Source organism: Dendrobium catenatum, unplaced genomic scaffold (assembly GCF_001605985.2).
Source record: "Dendrobium catenatum unplaced genomic scaffold, ASM160598v2 fragScaff_scaffold_40, whole genome shotgun sequence".
Classification (NCBI taxonomy): Eukaryota; Viridiplantae; Streptophyta; class Magnoliopsida; order Asparagales; family Orchidaceae; genus Dendrobium; species Dendrobium catenatum.
Window position 1 is genome coordinate 205,073 of NW_021318502.1, and position 20,998 is coordinate 226,070.

Below are 20,998 nucleotides of genomic sequence, written 5' to 3' on the forward strand. Positions count from 1 at the left end.
CAAAAACACAGCACAAATCAAAAGAGATAATATGCCAATAAACCCTATTTAGTGGGCTTGAGCAAGATGAATACCTCAGGTTCATGACTTTGAAATTCTGTTTTGTAACGAAATTCAGGATGCCCACAAATAGTATAATCCAACTTCTCAAGATCTCTTCGAGAACTATTCTGCATGGTGGATAAAAATAACAAAGTTAGAAATTCATAGCTAATGGAGAAAAATCAGTAACAAAGAGGAAAACTATATACCTCCTTAACATCAGTTCTTTCAAATAAAACTACACGCCCTCCTTTGTCTCCAGTAGCCAGATAGTCCCCAGATTTATCAAATTGAATTGCAGAAATAAAGTCAACTGCATGAGTAACAATTTACTAAAGAAATGTCAACTCCAAATAGAACACAAACAGGAACATGTTGTAGCAACATAAATGCAACACGCATCACATCAACATCATTGGTCTTATAATAAATATTTGAAGTCAGCTTTTACAATTCATCAATTTTTATTATAGCATGAGGCAAATCATAGAAGAATTAAGTTAATGTGTCATACATTTTGGGAGAGGGAGAGTGAGTAATTGAGTATAGGTTCTGACATGATACTAATGTTTCTAAAAATAAGTTTGGATTCACGCAAGATAGATCTACAATGAAAGCTATACATTTCCTAAGAGGTTTGATGGGGAAGTATAAAGAGAGAGTAAGGAGGATCTACATATGATATTTATTGATTTAGAAAAAGCATATGATAAAGTTCTAAGAAAATTGCTTTGGAGAGTTCTAGAAAAGAAGTTAATAATGCATATATTTAAGTCATTAAAGATATGTATACATGAGCTATTACTAATATTCAAACACAAAATGGTTTAACCAAGTATTTTCCTATTTTAGTAGAATTACATAAAGGATCAGCTTTAAGCCCATATATTTTTGTTTTATTCATGGATGTTCTTGCTAGACATTTGCAAGATCTAAAACCAAATACATGGGGTGTAATTTTAGTAGTAATAGATATAAAGGTGAAATTGTGACATTGCGTGTCCGAGTCATTAAAAAGAGTGCATGTTTTAGATTTTTTGGGTCCATTGTTCAAAGTGATGGTGAAATAGATGGGGATATTATTAGTAGAATTCAAGTTGGATGGTTGAAGTAGAGAAATGAATTAGGCATGTGTGATTGAAAAGTACCCCTCCTACTTAATAGTAAAATTTTATAAGATGGTGTTGATACCTAAAATGTTCTATGGCACAAAATATTAGCCATTAAAATTAAAAGAGAAGCATAAAATTAAGTTAAGGATTGCAGAGATGAGGATGCTTAGGTGGATGAGTGGCTTTACACTTAGAAATAGAATGCGAAATGAATATATACATGAAAAGGTCAAAGTAACTACATTGAAAGATAAGATTAGAGAGAGCTTCCTTAGATGATTTTTTTCACATAAAATGTCGACCTTCTGATGACCCTATTAGGATAGTAGATGTATTAAATTCAACCTATATTAAGAAAAGTAGTGGTAGACCTAAAAAGGCTAAGTTAGAGAGTATTAAAAATGACCTTTTTAATTAGATTTAAATGAGAATTTAACTCTTAATAGACACAATGGAGAAAAAAGATTTATGCAGCTGACTTCAAAGTGGAATAAAAGCTTGTTGTTGTTGCATGAGGTGATGGATCTATTCTTTAAAAATCATTTTAAACAATTTCTATCCATATTAAGTTAGGTATGCCCCTTCTCCTCAATTCTTTAAAACTAACTTAATTTATCTATCTAATTAGTGCATTTTCTATCCTTCTTCATACATGTCCAAACCACCGAAATATATTTTCAAATGCATTATTTTCAAAAGATATTGCCACAATCATCCAACCAATTTAATTATTAGTTCATTTATCCATCATATTTTTTCACATATCCACCTTAACAATTTTATTTCCATCACTCTAAACTTAACCATCAATGATTTTTTTTTACCACATTACTTGGATCCGGTGGAATAAGCAAAAAAGAGTATAAAGTCAATTATGGATGAAACAAATAATTCCATAAATCAAAGACAACTTGAAGCCTTTCACATCTAATTGGTTGGACCTCTTCTGCTAAATAGAAACTTTTGAAATAACATGAAATTAAACTCATCATAATATGCATGAGTGTCGCCGAAGAAACTAAAAAATCAAGGCACCATAATCAACCCATCCTACCTACTCAAATAAAAAGATACCTTAACCCACCTTTTTCATCAAAGTTAATCCATATATCTCTATGCTTAGTAGCAGGGTGTTGCATAGCAGATCTGATATGAAAATTATCACATTAGAATGCTAAACCCATAAATGTCAGGTCTGGTCCACCAATTAGGATCCCTCCATTATGATCTAAAAGTTACAAAAACATCCTCTCTAAAATGCAAAGCTAAGGTTGTACGCATCAACCCTTCACAAACCTTACATTGGTAAGTTTCCTTGTGCCTTGGATGCATATTTTTAGAGGAATTTGATCAAGAAACAACCCAAATGACAGCAAGCCCAATTTTTTTATTATGCAACTCAATGTTGGATGTATGTCATGTAGTTCGGGTCTCACCAAAAGAAAATAGAGGGATTTTTAAAATCATATAGATTGATTGCATTTTTTAAATAATATATAAATTGCATCAAATTTAATGAAAATCAGGTTCATCCAATAATTAAACTAACCCATTTCAGCTACTAACATAGTCCTCTATGATCCTGCAGAAGAAGTATGAATATGTGCATAAAACAAAAGTTAAGCAATATACTTATTACACCGCCAAAAGTATAAGTGTTAACAGCCCATTTAGTGGGGATAATGTAGTCGTTTACCCTTCAAAACAAAATTGGCATTGGCGAGACAAAACCTTAGGAAAGTCTTAAAAAACATGACCTGGTTCAACGCACAACTGTTTTCTTTGTCTCAAGCAAGCAGAATGCATGCAAAATCATCACTACGCTAAATGTAAGGTCATCTTTGTGAGCAGAAGTTACAGAATATAACAAAGTAGAATTTACAGAATATGCACATGTTACTTAACAAACAAATGTAAGGTCATCATATCATTTTGTATCGGAAAACGTAATTTTTTTTTTTTAGCCAACGGAAAAAGTAATTTAGGATGGAAGGCAAAATATTTTTAGGGTTATTGATTTATAGGTCAGTGTAACAGAGAAAGATGCGATATATCGATCCAAACCATTTAGCCTCAGATGGAGAAATAATTAATGAAGCAAAACTATTTACAGAATAAGTCATGAAAGGAGCTCCATCAAGGAAAAGATGCAATATCGACTCTCTGATATAAAGGATGAAACCTATTTAAGTATCAGCATAGGTTCATAGTTTGAAAGGTGACAAGTGTATCCAGTGGGACGAAGCAATTGAAGCTTGCTTAGCAATAATCAAGGTGATCCGGAATAAACTTCATTAGCATAACAAGCAAGAAAAGAACACAAATCGACAATAAATGCAGAAACCGCACACGCACCAACTACAACAAATTACAAGATCACGAGAACACATACATTTACCAAGCTCCCTCCCTTATTCAGGTTAACATGCGAACCAATCGCCGGAAATTTGATGGCATTATCTCGAGCAATTTATCTACAGATACTCACGCAAACCACAGCGAGTAAGTCCGTGGAATGCCCGTTCGATCTAACTACCGGACTACTAGATTAAACATAGACAACAACCGAAATCCTCTCAGTTCGAACGCAAACGAACAGATCTAGAACAAATTACAAGAGCAGCGGAGGGGCATACCATCCTGGACTCCCTCTCCGGCGATCCTCTCGCCAAACACCTGCGAGAATTTCCATTCGAGTGGAGGCAGCAAAGAGGAGGGCGTCGCGTCAAAAGCCTCGCTTCCAACCTTACCGTTCATTATCCGGCCGATTTCCTCGTGAAAACGTCGGCCTAGAAAATTGGCAGGCGTATCGACAACTGACACCACCCTCTCCCAGAGGAGAGCAGATTACTCGATCGCAGCTTTCGAGATCAGACGATGCGAAGACTCCCCCGGCCGGCAGCAGAGCCGGCCTCTGCTCTCACCATGCAAGTGGCAGTGTAAGGGTACGGGCAAGTGGGGAGTTGAAAGAGAATTGAAAGTTCATTTTTCGCTCTAACAACAAATTAAGGATTAAGTCGGCACGTCTTTTACTTTGCTTTTTTTTTTTCTTTTTAACTTTGCATTTTTGCAACTCGTGCATCATGAACAGATTGTAAGTCTCAATTGGGGCAGAATTGCATTTAAAATTAGTTATGAATTTATTATTCAAAATAATATTTTGAAAATTATTATGAGTATTATTATTATTTTAATAGTATTAATTTTTAAAAGTTATCAAACTTTAATAATTGTAATTATAAAAACTTTTAACCATCATAATAATTAAAAAATAATAATAAATTTAATCAATAAAAGTATCACACCAATCTATAAAATAAATTTATGAAAATCATAAATGTAACATGTTTTGCACATAATGAATATAGCAATAGAATGAGAATATATCTGATGTCATAATTAATTTGGATAACACACATAAGGAGCCCCATAGAGAAGAAAGGATGTTGATTGAATAATTAATCTCTATATTGAAAGGAAAATCGTGATAGTTTCAATCTCACTCTGATACCATGCAATGGGATATAAAACTTCATAGAGGAATTTTCATGTTTGGAAAACTAGGCTAACCTTTGAATTGTTGATTGAAGGCTTGTTCATGGTACGGTGGGTGGCTAAAGATGTGTGGAACACCCTTAGAAGATTGGAAGATAATTATATGGTGTTTAGTCCATGAAAAGAGGATCAACAAATTGTGGAGGTCAATGTTAGAATATGTCCCACATGAAAGGATGCATTGTTTAGAATTTATGTGAAGAATTATATTGTTATATGAAAGGATGCATTGTTTAGATATAGGTTTTATTTGTGGTGGTTTTTTCTGCTTCTTAAAATAACTTTTTAGTATAAAAATTTATTTTTTGCACTAATAGGATTCTTTAAGAAGAAGTAAGAAAGTCATCCCAAATGAAGCCTCAATGTGAATAGATGCAATATTTTGATTTAATGTGAAGATGTGTGCTTATTTTTATGGGAAGCACGATAATTGCTTTTATACACACACGCGAATTAAGGAGTTGTCCTCTCTCTATCTACATTTTTTTAATTCCGATTTTTCGAGATACTCTAGTGATGAAAAGAAAGGAGGTTAAGTGAGAGAAATAAATTTTTGCAAGCTTTTCTTCAAGAATTTTTCATTATGGTTGATTCTAGTATGTATTATAGAAATGTTTATTTTCACGTAAAGATAATTATGTTGTTTTTGTGATAGTAAAAGACTTAATTTTTCTAATGTATATTAAACATGTGGTATCAGAGTGAGGTTGAAACTATCATGATATTCCTTTCAATATAGAGATTAATTCTATTAACTTTTCTTTATTCGATCTTATTATTTATTTTATGTTCAATATTTTTTCGTTCATATTGTTTAAAAAAAATTGCTATTTGATAATTAGATTTAATGAAATCTTGATGAATAATTTTGTAACTAATTTTATTGGAATATCATGATTTCGTATGGATATTGATTATGTAACTTATATCGGATTATTAATTATCTTTATGTATGCATGGGCTGAACTATTATGAACTAGATTTTACATGTAACTGAGTTATTGTCTTTAATGATAATATATATATATATATATATTATAATGATATAATATATATATATATAATTTATTCATTTATTTTGTGATATTATTTATCTGGTTTGAACTTCAACAAAATTTTGCTGGCTTATTTATAAATCAATATATTTATTTTATGGTTAGCATGTTTTCACCAAAGTTATCTTGCTTGAAAAATTATAATATTGAATTGAATTATGACTTTGCAAAATTATTATGAAAAGATTATTTGATTATTATGGTTTTACCCAAAGGTGCGCCATCTTTTAAGTAGCCATTAAATTAATTTGGTTAATTGACATAATTTAAGTGAGATTGGAATGGATGCCAAAAGGTGACAAACCAATCAAACTTTAAAAAACAATCAATTATACCTAGATTAATGGAAATCATTATTAAATTTGAATATCATTAATATATTGCATTAGTTAATCCAAATATTGAATACAATATTGCAATAAAAGTAATTTTCTCAAAGCATTAATGTTGTGATGATTTTATTGCAGTGTCAGTTCCTATTTTGCTTCATTCACTTGTGTCTTTTTCTATGATATTTTGTGGAACTAATTTCTCTATCTGGAAAGAATTAATTCAGTTTTACCTTGGTGTTCCGCATATTAACATAGCACTGCGAATTGATATACTGACTATTATTACTGAAACAAGCAATTTAGAGCAGCAAGCTTTGTTTAAGTCATGGGAAAGAACAAACAGATTAAGCATTTAATAATCTTGGGAAAGAACAAACAGATTAAGCATTTATGCGAATGTGTATTGTGAATAATATTAAATCAATGCTTCCTTAAAATAGAAATTGCAAAGGATTATTTCAAGGCTTTGGAATATCAATTTCGTTCAGCAGATAAGTCCCTTGGAGGGAAACTAATGGTTGTGCTTAACACCATGAAATTTAATGGTAGCCGTGGAATGAATGAGCATGTCCTTGAAAGGCCCAATCTAGCTATTAGACTAATATCTCTGGGTACGATTGTTGATGAAACTTTCCTTGTTTAGTTCATTATGAATTCCTTGCCTACTTAGTATTGGCCATTTCAAATTCACTATAACACTATTAAGGAAATGCGGAATATGAATTAACTGGCAAGTATGTTAGTTCAAGAAGAGGCAAGGCTAAGAAAACAAGGACAAAATTCAGTTAATGTTACGAGCCTTGGAATAAAAAGTAAAGGAAAGAAATCGAAGAAGATTTTTAAGAAAGATCCAGTGAAAGTTGCAAGACATTCTCATGTCAGTGAGACCCACAAAAAGAAACATAATGGATCGAAATATTATTTCGGTAATGGCTATGAGCATTTACAAAAAAATTGCTCAAAACATAAAGTTTGGCTCGAGAAGAAGGCTAAGCTTTTGGCTTATGTATGTTTTGAATCAAATATGATAGAAGTTCCTTCTAATAAATGGATTGACTCTAGTTTTACTATTCGTGTTCAAATTCAATGCAGGGATACCTTTCAATTCAAAATATAAAGGAAAATGAGCATTTAATAATCTTGGGAAATGAAACTCAAGTACTAGTTGTTGGTTTGGAACTTCACATTTATTTTTAGAATTAGTTCACAATTTAGATCTATTTGATATTTTCTATGTTCCTTTTATTTCCAAAAATTTAATTTCTCTATCAAGACTTAATTATGATGGTTATGCTTTATATTTTGAATATAAGGGTTTCCATTTGTTAAGGAATGACTCATTTTTTAGTTCTGGCATTTTATCTGAGGGGTTATATTGATTTAATCTTAACAAAACTTTTGCAAAAATACTTATCACTTTGTATCATGAAGTTGGAACTAAACGTAGTAGAGTTAGTGAGAATTCTTCTTCTTATGGTATAAAAGACTGGGTTGTTGCAGTCCGGGAGCCCAAGCATATGATTTAATGATAACAAACATTATTAGAGTTTATCTATTTTCTTCTATATATTACTATTGCATATGTTTTCTGTGTGTACTAATATTTCAGGTACAACATACACTAAGCAAAGCTAAATGATCGAGGCTTAAGACTAGGTAGTATATGATCAATTTTTACAAAAATCTACATTTTTATCTTTCTTAAGTCAATATATTTTAAAAGGTGTATGTTAGCATAGCGATCATGCACAGACGTACATATGGGGGAAGTTTTTTTTTATTTTTTTTTTTTGAGAAAATGCATAAATTGCATTAGAATAAAAAGTAGATAGCCTAATACAAACTAGTAAAAAGAACTAAATGATCCTTTTTTTAACAATAAAAAGGACCTTATTAAAATGTAATTTGTTTATTTGAACTTATTGTAATTGTAATGAAATCCACTAACTTCTATTTTGAAACTGTTGAGATGCAGAGGATACCAAAATATAAGACAACCCGAAGGTTGATTAGTATCCCAGAGTTTTCATCCAATTAGAGAATAAGAATTAGTAAAGATCTCATAAACAATTACTCAAAGTTTAAAAAAATCAAATTAAACTAGGAAAGAGGAAATACAATCTAAAAATAAAATTACATTTCAATAATAAATTCCAAAAGTTTGGTATAGTTATACCAAACTTTAAGATCATATTCTCTATCTTCAATAATAACTCCGATTTGTAGCTATTCACGGAAGACTCCTTCATATTAGTGAGCTAAGAGGGAAGAAGAACCTTTCCCACCGTTCTTCTCTTCGTGTTCAGCCATCTTTCTTCTAGGTAAATCTTTCACCGGTCTCAATGCTTGAAGTTCTTTGAATAAAACATGCTTTGAGCCGGAGGAATCATTCTTAAAATTTTTTTATCTTTTTTAAGAATGGTCTTTTTAAAATTCAAACTAATAGCTGATGGAGAAGAAGAAGAATCAAGGAGTGTAGTATGAGTGTAATTACCAATTACACTAGCATCAGCCGCCAAAGTAGTTGTGGTAAAATCTGTTTTATGAGTTCCCTGAATTACTCCATCATGAGTAGAATCGGTTGAAAAAAATTAACCCTCTTTTTGAATTAGGAAACAAAAATAAAACTTTAATGAATTTTTCTAGAAAATATTTTTCAACCATAGTTTTAAAAGTAAAAAACACAAAAATAAAAAGCAGCAGAAAAATTAAGACAAAATTTATAGTGGTTCGGTCAAAACCAGACCTACATCCACTCCCCGGAGGCACCCTCCGAGTATTGCACTAATACCACTAGTGACTCTCCTTAGAAAGGTGGAGAAGCCTTTACAAAACTCTCTTCCATCACTACCCAGTGCGGTAGAGAACCATCGTCCTTTTACACTCTTCTTAGTGTTGGGAGAGAACCCTTCATCCTTTCACACTCTCCTAGTGTGGGCAGAGAACCCTTCGTCCTTTCACCCTCTCCTAATGTGGGCAGAGAACCCATCGTCCTTTCACACTCTCCTAGTGTGGGCAGAGAACCCTTCAGTTGTTTACACTCTCTTAGTGTATACAGAGAACCCTTCATCCTTTCACACTCTTCTAGTGTGGGCAGAGAACCCGTCGTCCTTTCACACTCTCCTAGTGTGGGCAGAGAACCCTTCGTCTGTTCACACTCTCCTAGTGTGGGCAGAGAACCCTTCAGCTCTTCATACTCTCTAATTGTCGGCAGAGAAATGGATCTCTTTGACATATCATCTTCGCAAGAAATCTAGAAGGAAGAAAGAAAAGTGTGAAATAAACACCAATCAAAAGTAATGATTCTTACCTTTGAACACCAAGTGAAGCCTTAATGCTCCAGTAGTAAGAATCATCCTTTGAACACTCTCTTACACTCTCTCCTTGACTATTCTTTCAATATGCACGAAGATCAATAGGCAAAAAGATCAAGTGGCCGTTTAGATTGGACTATTTATAGGAAAGACACAAAAAAATAGTCCAACAATTGCAAATATTCAAGTCAATACTCATTGGATCATCCCGTACGATCGTGGATCATCCTGAACGATTTTACTTAAATACGTTGGAAATGAACCAAATGTATATGGGCACGAAATGACTTCGTATACACACTTCATCCCGTACGAACTAGGTTCATCCGGTACGAACGGTTATTCCATAGGTCGGTTCCCAAAAACTACAGAACATCACTAAAATTTTAGAGTCGGTTCACTTCATCCTGGGACGAATATGGGTTCAACTGGATGAAATTTTTCCAGAGAGCAAATCATCCCGGGACGAATACACTTCATCCTGGATGAAAATACTCTAGAGAGCAACTCGTCCTGGAATGAATACACTTCGTTCTAAATAAAAATTTTCCAGAGAATATTTCATCATGGACGATCAGAACTTAGAAAAATTTTCTCCAACTCCTGTTTGTTCTATTGCTCATAAGAGGAGATAACTGACCTGATCGTTATGTATGAACTATGTTATCCCGTATGATCAGTACAAATTTCTCAAGATCTCCTAAAGTGTGTGTGTGTGTATTCACTCAATTACAATCACTCCCTCTCAAACTTAATTTAAAGAAAAATACAAGTTTTAAATACACAAAGTATCTCATGCTGAATTTGATTTGAAGTCTTTGTAGTCTGGAGTTTGATTTTCCTGAAATGTTAGTACGCACAAGAGCAAAAATAACTCTTCCATAAAGTGTTAGGAGATAACTATACATAAAACAATAATATTTGAAATCATCAAAACTATATAAGTTTCAAGAATGTAAAACATGCAAATAACAACTCTCTTAACAGAAGCTAGCTAAATGTAGGTTGGGATCCATAACAAGAGCTCCCACAAACTAGGAATTTCAAACCATCTGAATTATTATGGGGTTTAGTTCAAAATTATTGACCTGAATAGTATGTCTATTGATCCTCTGATTGATTCCTTCTACTGTAGGGTTAACATACTATCTAAGAGGTTTAGGATGGTTTGGATCTTGTACTAGTTCATTCATATCTAAAATCTTTTTATTTTTTAGACTTTTTGTAAGGGTGACCCTTTCTATCTTTGATTTAGATAATAAGGGTTCCTTACTATATCTACTAAGCATGCAACAATGATGAAATAAAATAAAGTATAAAAACTAAATAATTAATAAAATAAAACATTTTCTTCTTCAAAATTTTAAAAAATAACAAATATAAAGGTATAAGTAGGTCTAAATATGAAACTAGTTTAACAACGAAGTTTAAAATTATAATGCACACATTACTTCCTCAGAAATGGTACCAAATACCTTATGTGGTGGGTTGTGGTCAGTGTGAGCTGCACATAGAGCAAGAGTATAATATGAATATGTTTAAGTTTTCTTTGTTATAAAAATAATAAAATCTTACTTAGATATATAAGTATACTGGCTAATCAAGTAATAAAGTGATAGAGAAGAGTGTCAATCCTGCAAGAAAGTATTGTACTTAATTGTAATTAAATTACTATTGTCTAATATTGATGCATAATTTGTCTATTGAATGTCAAGCAGTTGTTTTTTTTTTGCCACTTAACGGAGACTTACAGAAAAAATAGATACCAGTGTAAATAGAATGTTTTGGACTAATGTAAAATAATATAGTTTTCATAATGAGACTCTTTATTTTAGATGCGAATCAGAGCATTTGCATCCCTAGATCTCTAATAAGCTTATAGGGTTGAAAGAAAGGATTATGGCCTTTCTATAATTATAATATCTATATAGATAAACTTTGATTTTTTTTTTTTCATAATTTTAATTTGCTTTCGCATTAAGTGGATTACGGTGCTATCTTTTTGTTTAAATTTTTTTAATAACCAATTCATTCCCCCTATTGGCTAGCCACAGGCTGGTTTCTTTAGGTTTAACAAACTAGATGAACTTTCAAGGCTATGTGTAAAGGGATTCCACATAGTTGCTCCAAGCCAGCTTATGTCTTATTTCCTATGGGTTTCTTTCTTGGATTCTTAGGTAGCTCTTGGAAAAAGAACTTCAACCCAAAGATCATCAAGGTTCTTTGCCTTTACCTTGTGGATGAAAATAGATTGTGAGGTTCTCTACTTTCACCAAGAGGGTGAAAAAGGATTGCAAGGTTCTCTTCCTTCACAAGGATGGTAAAAAAAGTGGTCTAGGTTCTCTTTTGCATCAGGTTGATGAAAAGATTATAATGGTTTCGTTGCCTAGCTATGGGGGCTAAAGGTTCATTGCCCCGCTTGGCTAGCCTGAGGTTGGTTTTTTTAGGTTTAACAACCTACATGAACTTTCAAGGTTGTGTGTAAAGGGATTCCACATGGTTGCTCTAGGCAAGCTTCTGTCTTATTTCCTCTGGATGTCTTACTTGGTTTCTTAGGTAGCTCTAGTGAAAAGAACTTCAGCCCAAATATCGTCAAGGTTCTTCGTTTTCACCTTTAGGATGAAAATAGATTGTGAGATTCTCTACTTTCACCGGGAGGGTGAAAAAGTATTGCAAGGTTCTCTTCCTTCACAAGGATGGTAAAAAAAAGTGGTCAAGGTTCTCTTCCTCATCGAGTTGGTGAAAAGATTATAAGGGTTTCTCTGCTTAGATGTAAGGGCTAATGGAGAAACACTAAAGTTTTAGTGTATTACCCAATGGAAGACTCCAGGCAGTGGACATAAGTTTATATTTGATGGAATCACTACAAAATTCTAGTGTGTTCATTCTAATTTTTACTTTATGCATTTTACACTTGTGCGATTTTTTTCCTAAAAATTGTATGTTGAAAAAAATTGTGTTTGATGATATATTGATTTGAGTAACTCATCATCACCATTATTTTATTTTTATTTTGTTAATTTGCTTCTACATCGGCTGATAACATTATTTGCTTTAAGTTATTGAAAAATCTGAAAAAAATTATTTTGTGTAAAGGTTAATATGCACTATGCTATTCAAGCTTATACGTCTTAACATTAGAGTGTAATCTTTTTATGTTGCACCTTGGCATATTCCATTTATTTCTTGATATGAAATATCTTATTTTTATTTTAGAATATAATAATATATGAGGTATTTTGTGTAAATGTTTTAATCTTAAGTGGCTCCTACTTCCTTTCTCTCCAATGTTCCATTTTTGTACAAATTCCACATCATGTATTCTTTACCTTTCACTTCTCATTTAGCCTTATGATGCAGGATTCGTGTAAGTATGCTTGTTATGGCTTTAATTAAGCTTATTCTTTGATATATTAGGATGTAAAGAAAGGTTTATGGCCTTCTTATAATTGTTTTATCTCCATAAAGCCTAGAACACTAAACACCCTATGTGTAGGCATGCAAGAGTTCCATTCCTATACTCCTAATTATTCTAATATTCCTTTATAAAGGCTATATATCAAACTACATTTTAATTCTGCACAAGATTGCTGCATAGATTAAATTAAGAGTGAGAAATATTGAAAATGACCATTAAAAATTTAAAGCACAAGTGTCAAAATTAGTTATTACATAGATTTTCATAACATTAGTCCAAAACTATGAGTTTAGCTGGCCATATAATACAAATAAAATAACATAATTTCCATTACTTACGCAAGAAAGATAGTGCAAATAGATAAGAGTATTAAGATATCACTTGGAATGAAAGATCCCAAACTAAGCTGGCAAGTGAATAATTCCCAAAGTGAATTTCTCCTTACATTTTTTCTCTCCACACTTCTTTCCTTTCTTAATGTTTGCTTTCTCACTGCAATGTTAGTCAACCACTCTAAAGTATGTACCTTACTCTCTCCTGGCCTCTCATTTAAGAAATCCATTCAAGAACTATAACACACATCACTTAAAATAGAAAAGCTATTTATACTTATTATAGATTTACTCAGGCACCATGACACTCGATATGGTTGCACCTTGGCATTATAATATGAACTAGCACCTCAGCATTATTAAGTAGGCTCCACTATGGCATTGGAATGACCCAACATGTCTATATTTTGAACTGTAATGTCACTTGGCTAATTCAATTGGCCATTTATTTTGTCAACTGCTCTACCATGGTCCTATAAAAGTTGAGTGTTGTGGGGCTTGAATGTGTCATTATGGCCATTGTATGTATATATTAAATTAAGAATGAGATATATTTAAAATATCTATAAATTAATTCAAAGCACAAGAGTCTACATTAGGGTTTGGTGTGTGTATACATAATTATCCCAAAACTCATAGATTTAGTCAAATACGATTTTGTAACTGGGTTCCTAACTAAATCACAACATCTTTCAAAGGTGATTTTCTTTCTTTGAATTTATTATTTTGGTTAAAACCTTAGGGATATGAAGGACTAGGATTTACTACATGTTGCTGAGGACTATTCCAATTTCTCCATGATTAAATTGACCTGTATTCCACCGATAGTTACCACCAATGTTATTTTTTGATAAGCTAAAATTAGGGTAATTCCTTGAACTTAGATTATATATATATTAGAATAGGGATTATTTTATCTTCTAATCAAATTCACATTCTTAATCCCTAGTGCATTACTATCATCCATAGAATTTAAATCATATTCTTCTAATTGCATAGATGAATCTAACTCTAATTTTGTCTAATTTATTATAATTGTACCTACCCGAGCAATCAAAATAGATAAAGCATATGATTCATAAACACATGCTACTCTCTTAGGATTCCCCCTATTAAAAGGCCACTAAAAATTAGTTTTCGCCATTTTCTCAATTAATTTATAGGCATTTTCAAATGGCTTCAACATAAAAAATCTTTTAGTTGCTACATCTATAATAAACTAAAAGGATCCAACCAATCTATTATATAAAGTCTAGATAAATAACCAATCAGGTAAAGCATCATGGCCTGGGGGCATTTTTTACATATTTCCTTAAATCTCTCCTAAGTTTCATAAATTGAATCTTCTTCAAACTAGGCAAAAGATGTGATATCATTTTTAAGCTTGAAAATTTTTAAAGGTGGAAAATACTTAGCTAGGAATATTTGTGCCAACTCATTCTAAGTGGTTATAGAGCATGAGGGCAAGAAAGTCAACCATATCTTACCTTTATCCTTTAGAAAAAATTAGAATAATAACATCATCAACAACATAATTATACCTAAATATTATGTAGATTTCCAAGAAGCTGTTGAAACTCGTTCACTATGAATTAGGTTGTTAAACCTAAGTTTATGTCCCACGGCTAACCAAGAGGGGGGGGGTGTGAATTGGTAATAAAAAAAATTTAACCCTCTTTTTAAATTAGGAAATAAATTGTGTTTGATGATATATTGATTTGAGTAACTCATCATCACCATTATTTTATTTTTATTTTGTTAATTTGCTTCTACATCGGCTGATAACATTATTTGCTTTAAGTTATTGAAAAATCTGAAAAAAATTATTTTGTGTAAAGGTTAATATGCACTATGCTATTCAAGCTTATACGTCTTAACATTAGAGTGTAATCTTTTTATGTTGCACCTTGGCATATTCCATTTATTTCTTGATATGAAATATCTTATTTTTATTTTAGAATATAATAATATATGAGGTATTTTGTGTAAATGTTTTAATCTTAAGTGGCTCCTACTTCCTTTCTCTCCAATGTTCCATTTTTGTACAAATTCCACATCATGTATTCTTTACCTTTCACTTCTCATTTAGCCTTATGATGCAGGATTCGTGTAAGTATGCTTGTTATGGCTTTAATTAAGCTTATTCTTTGATATATTAGGATGTAAAGAAAGGTTTATGGCCTTCTTATAATTGTTTTATCTCCATAAAGCCTAGAACACTAAACACCCTATGTGTAGGCATGCAAGAGTTCCATTCCTATACTCCTAATTATTCTAATATTCCTTTATAAAGGCTATATATCAAACTACATTTTAATTCTGCACAAGATTGCTGCATAGATTAAATTAAGAGTGAGAAATATTGAAAATGACCATTAAAAATTTAAAGCACAAGTGTCAAAATTAGTTATTACATAGATTTTCATAACATTAGTCCAAAACTATGAGTTTAGCTGGCCATATAATACAAATAAAATAACATAATTTCCATTACTTACGCAAGAAAGATAGTGCAAATAGATAAGAGTATTAAGATATCACTTGGAATGAAAGATCCCAAACTAAGCTGGCAAGTGAATAATTCCCAAAGTGAATTTCTCCTTACATTTTTTCTCTCCACACTTCTTTCCTTTCTTAATGTTTGCTTTCTCACTGCAATGTTAGTCAACCACTCTAAAGTATGTACCTTACTCTCTCCTGGCCTCTCATTTAAGAAATCCATTCAAGAACTATAACACACATCACTTAAAATAGAAAAGCTATTTATACTTATTATAGATTTACTCAGGCACCATGACACTCGATATGGTTGCACCTTGGCATTATAATATGAACTAGCACCTCAGCATTATTAAGTAGGCTCCACTATGGCATTGGAATGACCCAACATGTCTATATTTTGAACTGTAATGTCACTTGGCTAATTCAATTGGCCATTTATTTTGTCAACTGCTCTACCATGGTCCTATAAAAGTTGAGTGTTGTGGGGCTTGAATGTGTCATATGATGTTGTGGCATTATATAGTCCAGTACTCCAATGCTCAATTTTTTTAGCCTCCGACATTGCAAAGTCATGATGTGGCACTGCAAGGTTTTGAAATGCTATGATATTGATCTTAATTCCATCAATATGTTGAATTAATTGATATTGTTTTGAGACTCAGGTGTTGCAATGTCATGATGTGGCACATGGGTGTTGATAACACTAAGACATTGATTGTTTAGGTGTTATAGTGCTTGTTCAACCCTTGTGATTTTTTTTTTTAAAATTTTTTAAGTCTTTCATGCACAACATCAATAAAAAATAATATTTTACTAAAATTTAAGATAATAAAATACTACCTAATTTTTGCTTAACACCTTAGGGAGATTAAATTCTTATAGGATGTTAGGGATTGCTTATACCTTGATGCTCATACTTGGCATCAAGGTAACTAAAAAATTAATTTTTACTTCCCACTTCAATAATCATCTGTATTGAGAAGCTATTAGGGAACATCTAGGCTTTATCCTTGATTTTAATTTAATAGTGTCATTTTATGGTGAAATCATCTAATTAGAGTGCCTTAATCACAATCATTATTTAGTGATACTATTTGGTAATAAATATAGCCCTCTTAGAGGATATATGTAACACCCTATGATCCAATGAATGATTTAATCCCTAAATATAAATTTTAACTAAACCATAAAGCTAAGTAAACAAGAACTAGTTTTAGAATCCAAAAGAATATATATAGTCTAAACATTATCTAAATTTTATTTCTCAAACTTATACATAATAATCTTGCTTTTGTATAACTATGCATTAATAAAATTAATACAGAATTATAAAATATTATCTTAAGTATTCTGAACTAGACAATCCCATCATTATCTCTTTCTACTCCGCTGGGCCCTTCCCTTTTTCATGTTCCCTACAAAATCCTCAATTGACCTAATAGACTAAACCCGAGCTTTCACCTATGAATCTCTCTCTCTCTCTCTCTCTCTCTCTCCTTTCCTTTTCTTCCTTCTCTCTTCTAAAATAAGTTAGGGCTATGGTGGGATATAGTAGATTTGGAAATATTTTAGGATGTTTTTTTATATAAAAATATTATTTTAGGTATAACACCATGGTACCCACGTTCCAAAATCTGCAACGCTCCCAAAAACATTTTTAGATGTTACTAGATTCTTCAAATCTATGAACTAACCATTGTCGTAGCAACACCTAGTGCCATAGTGCTCTTATGAACCTTATTCCTAAATGGAGAGCTCAATTCCACAACATTTACACTCCCAGTATTGTAGAACTTCAAGAGTACTTTTGGAAACTTCAAACCTCTTATTTACCATTCAAATTCATGGCTTATTTTTGGTTCATTAAATACAATTAGAATTATAATCACTAACTATACCAAAATTATACCAAATTAATTCTATATTACATTAATTAACTAAATTCTAGAACAATGGGTGTTACATTCTACCCACCTAATAGAAAATATCATCTTCAACATTTACAACACACGTAGTAGTCAGAATAGATCTGGGTACAATTGCCTCATTTGAGCTTCTTTTTCCAATGTTTCTTCTCTTTTTGATATGTGTTTTCTCTATACTATAATAATGGAAAAATTTTATTTCTTAACTATTTTAAATCATATATAGAGTACATTTGGGTTTCTCCCAATCGGACAGATTAGGTTGAACTTCTACTTCATCCTCAAGACCTCTCTAATCTACATCTAAGACCCACTTTCTTAATACTAATTTATGAAATACATTTTGGATATTTTATATATGATCTGGCAAGGTTATCCTGAAAGAAGATTCTCCAATTCTTTAAACCACTTTAAAAGGTTTTATAAACCTAGGACTCAACTTAGTGTCATTTTTACCATCTACTTAACCCTTCATTGGACTAATTTCAAATATATGAAATCACCAACCTAAAACTCCATAAACTTATGTTTTGGATCAAATGTATTTTTTATCTATCTTGAGTTACTTCTAGCTTTTTTTCTTATTTACCTGATATTCTCTACGACACTATCTACAAGCTCATAACCTATTATTTTCCTTTCCCTACTTTAATATATGCCAAAGGGGTTTCTTATGCCTTCTTCCATATAAGGCTTCATATGGGGCCATACAAATGCTTACTTGAAAATTATTATTACAGGTGAATTTAATCAAAAGAACATGGTCTTCTCAACTTCCTCTAAAATCAAGAACACATAGTCTCAACAGATCTTTTAATATTTGAATAACCTTTTAGATTACCCATATGTTTGAGGGTAAAATGTTACACTAAATTTAACTTTGTCCCTAATCCATGAATACTCTTGCATATATTGTAATTAAATATGTGTCATCACAATTAGATATATTAACCATAGGGATAACATGTAGACTAATAATTTCCTTTATATATAGTTGAGTCATGATGAGAGATAATAACCTTAAGGATTCCATGAAGACTAATAACTTCCTTTACATACAACTAAGCAAACATATCAATGGAATTTATCTGTCTCATAGGTAAACAATGAGCATATTTCATTATTCTATCCACAACCACCTTTATAGCATCATGTCCTTGCCCAGACTTGGGAAAACTTATAACAAAATCTTTAATAATCTCTTCTAATTTCCACTCAATAATAATAAGGATTGTAGTAATCCATTATCTTTGTTGCTCAAGCTTCATCATCTGACATGCTTTTTACCTAAACAAACTCTACTACTTCTCAATTTAACTCAAGACATAAACTTCAAATCTCTAAACATTTTATTGTTACTCATATGAATGTTATATCTAGAATAATGGGCTTCATGTAGAATATTATGCCTTGACCATTCATTATTAATTCAGGCCTTTTCTAAGAAAGAATTTGATCTACCATCCATATGTGCTCTTTATCTATCTTTTTAGCTTCTTTAATTTCGTCTTATAACAAAGGCTAAACTATCATTTGAGAAATAAATCTAATAAGCACATTAGATTGACATATTCCTTCTAATTATAACATTTCCATCTCTCAAATTGATGCTTGCTCAAGAGCAATCAAAGTGGATATCATACCCGCACACTTCATACTCAAAGCATTGGAAACCACATTTATTTTACTGTCTATTAAATGTTCTATAAATCAAAATTTTTAATCAGCTATAACCACCTTCTCTTCCTTAAAGTTAACACAGTCTGAGTGAAAATATACTTTATTCTCTTATGGTCGGTATAGATCTTGCATCCCATACCATACAGATAATATCTCTACTTCTTTAGAGCAAATAAAGTCACCATCAACTCTATATCATAAGTCAAATAGTTCTTTTAATGTGGCTTCAACTACTTGGAAGTATATGTGTTGAGTCTAGTAAATAGGTTGTTAGACCTAAATTAATGTCCCAAGGCTACCAAGAGGGGGGGGGGGGGGGGTAGGCGCTACGGATCTGGTCGTCTGTAACATTTTTGTCCATGCAAAATTTAAACTTAATCGTACTCGGGTACAATGGTTGCTACTCTGAGAGGAATAAAATTGTTGTCACAGAACGAAATAACAAACTACTGTCCAGGACGATCGGTGACTCCTAGCCTGTTAGAAAAGATTCGTCCAGTACGAGGAGCAAATTCCATTCGTCCAGATAAATTAATATCGGCGACTTCAGAAACAGGTTGTTTCAAGCAGTTTGGGTCGAGAATCTGACCTGCTTGTAAAATGAGGATCGTTCGATGCAGGGCGGGAGTAGCCCGGAGTGAATTAGTTCGTACGGGAACGGATGCAAAGTGTATCGAAGGACATTCGTACACCATATACAAGTAAGGTCGTTGGTCAAAGCGTCTTCAGAGTTAAAGAAGTGCATACAAGGACGATCCCGATCGTACCGGGACGATCACTGAGTACAGAATTGGAAAACTTACAATTTTGGGTTGGTTTTTCTTGTCGTTTTTCTATAAGTCCACCAAATAGACTGCCGACGCGACGACGTCATGTCGAGATCGTGTTTTCTCATTCTGATCTTCATGCCTTTTGAGAGATGGAGATTGCCAAGGAGAGATGGTGTAGAAAGGTGCAATTCAAATGGAAGTGATCCTACCGACTGGTACGCGCTGAAAGGCTTCAACTTTGGAGTTTGAAAGGTAAGAATCTCTATATGGAGAGTTTGGCATTACTGTCACTCTTTTCTTTTCTGTCATTCTAGATTCTTGTGAAGGAAGATCCTGTATCCAATAAGGAGACAAACTTAATGTTCGCTGCCTGACACTTGAGAGTGTGAAAGCAGCTGAAGAGGGTTTGCTTACTTAGCACTGTGGGGAGTGTGACGAGCCGAAGAGGTTCTGCTGCCCACAGCCATAGGAGGAGTGTGGTGAAAGGGACGAAGGATTGTCTCTGCGCGACACATATGGAAAGTGGTGAGAAAGGAGGATGGATTTGCTCTGCAATGGGACTGATGAATTATTTAAAAAGGAGACGGTTTCTCCGCTTGACCCGGTATTCGTTGTGGTGAACAAGAGTTTGGCTTTGTAAAGGTAGCTTCTCCGGCCTGACCTGTGGGTGCGAAAGGATGTCACCTGAATTGGTAGTTGGTGCAACTATTTCAGCCCAGGGGGTCGTGGGGAGTGAGTGTGAGTCGGGTTTATGACGTGGCGGGAACCAGGCCATAAAAATCTGTTGTCTTTCTTTATTATATTTTAGTTTTTTCGGCATTTATTTTATGCTTTAAAACTCTGTAGGTCTGAGAAAATCAGGCGGATTTTTCTCTACAAGAAACTTAAAAGAAATTTTTCATTTCGGTTCAATACGTCATTTTAAAAGAGAGATTTTAAATTTTAAAACTACAGAATGTCA

General features: G+C 32.6%; 1 protein-coding gene across 1 annotated transcript in view; it reads right to left on the reverse strand.

The window, feature by feature from the left end:
• LOC110095625 (serine/threonine protein phosphatase 2A 55 kDa regulatory subunit B beta isoform-like) overlaps positions 1-4,145 on the reverse strand; it is a 51,802-nt gene extending 47,657 nt beyond the window's left edge. The window contains exons 1-3 of the mRNA XM_020821274.2: positions 3,791-4,145; positions 252-355; positions 75-170 (exon numbers count right to left, since the gene is read on the reverse strand). Coding sequence (XP_020676933.2) covers positions 75-170; positions 252-355; positions 3,791-3,911 — 321 coding nt within the window. The 5' untranslated portion in view covers positions 3,912-4,145. The remainder of the gene's footprint in view (positions 1-74; positions 171-251; positions 356-3,790) is intronic.
• Positions 4,146-20,998: the final 16,853 nt, after the last annotated feature.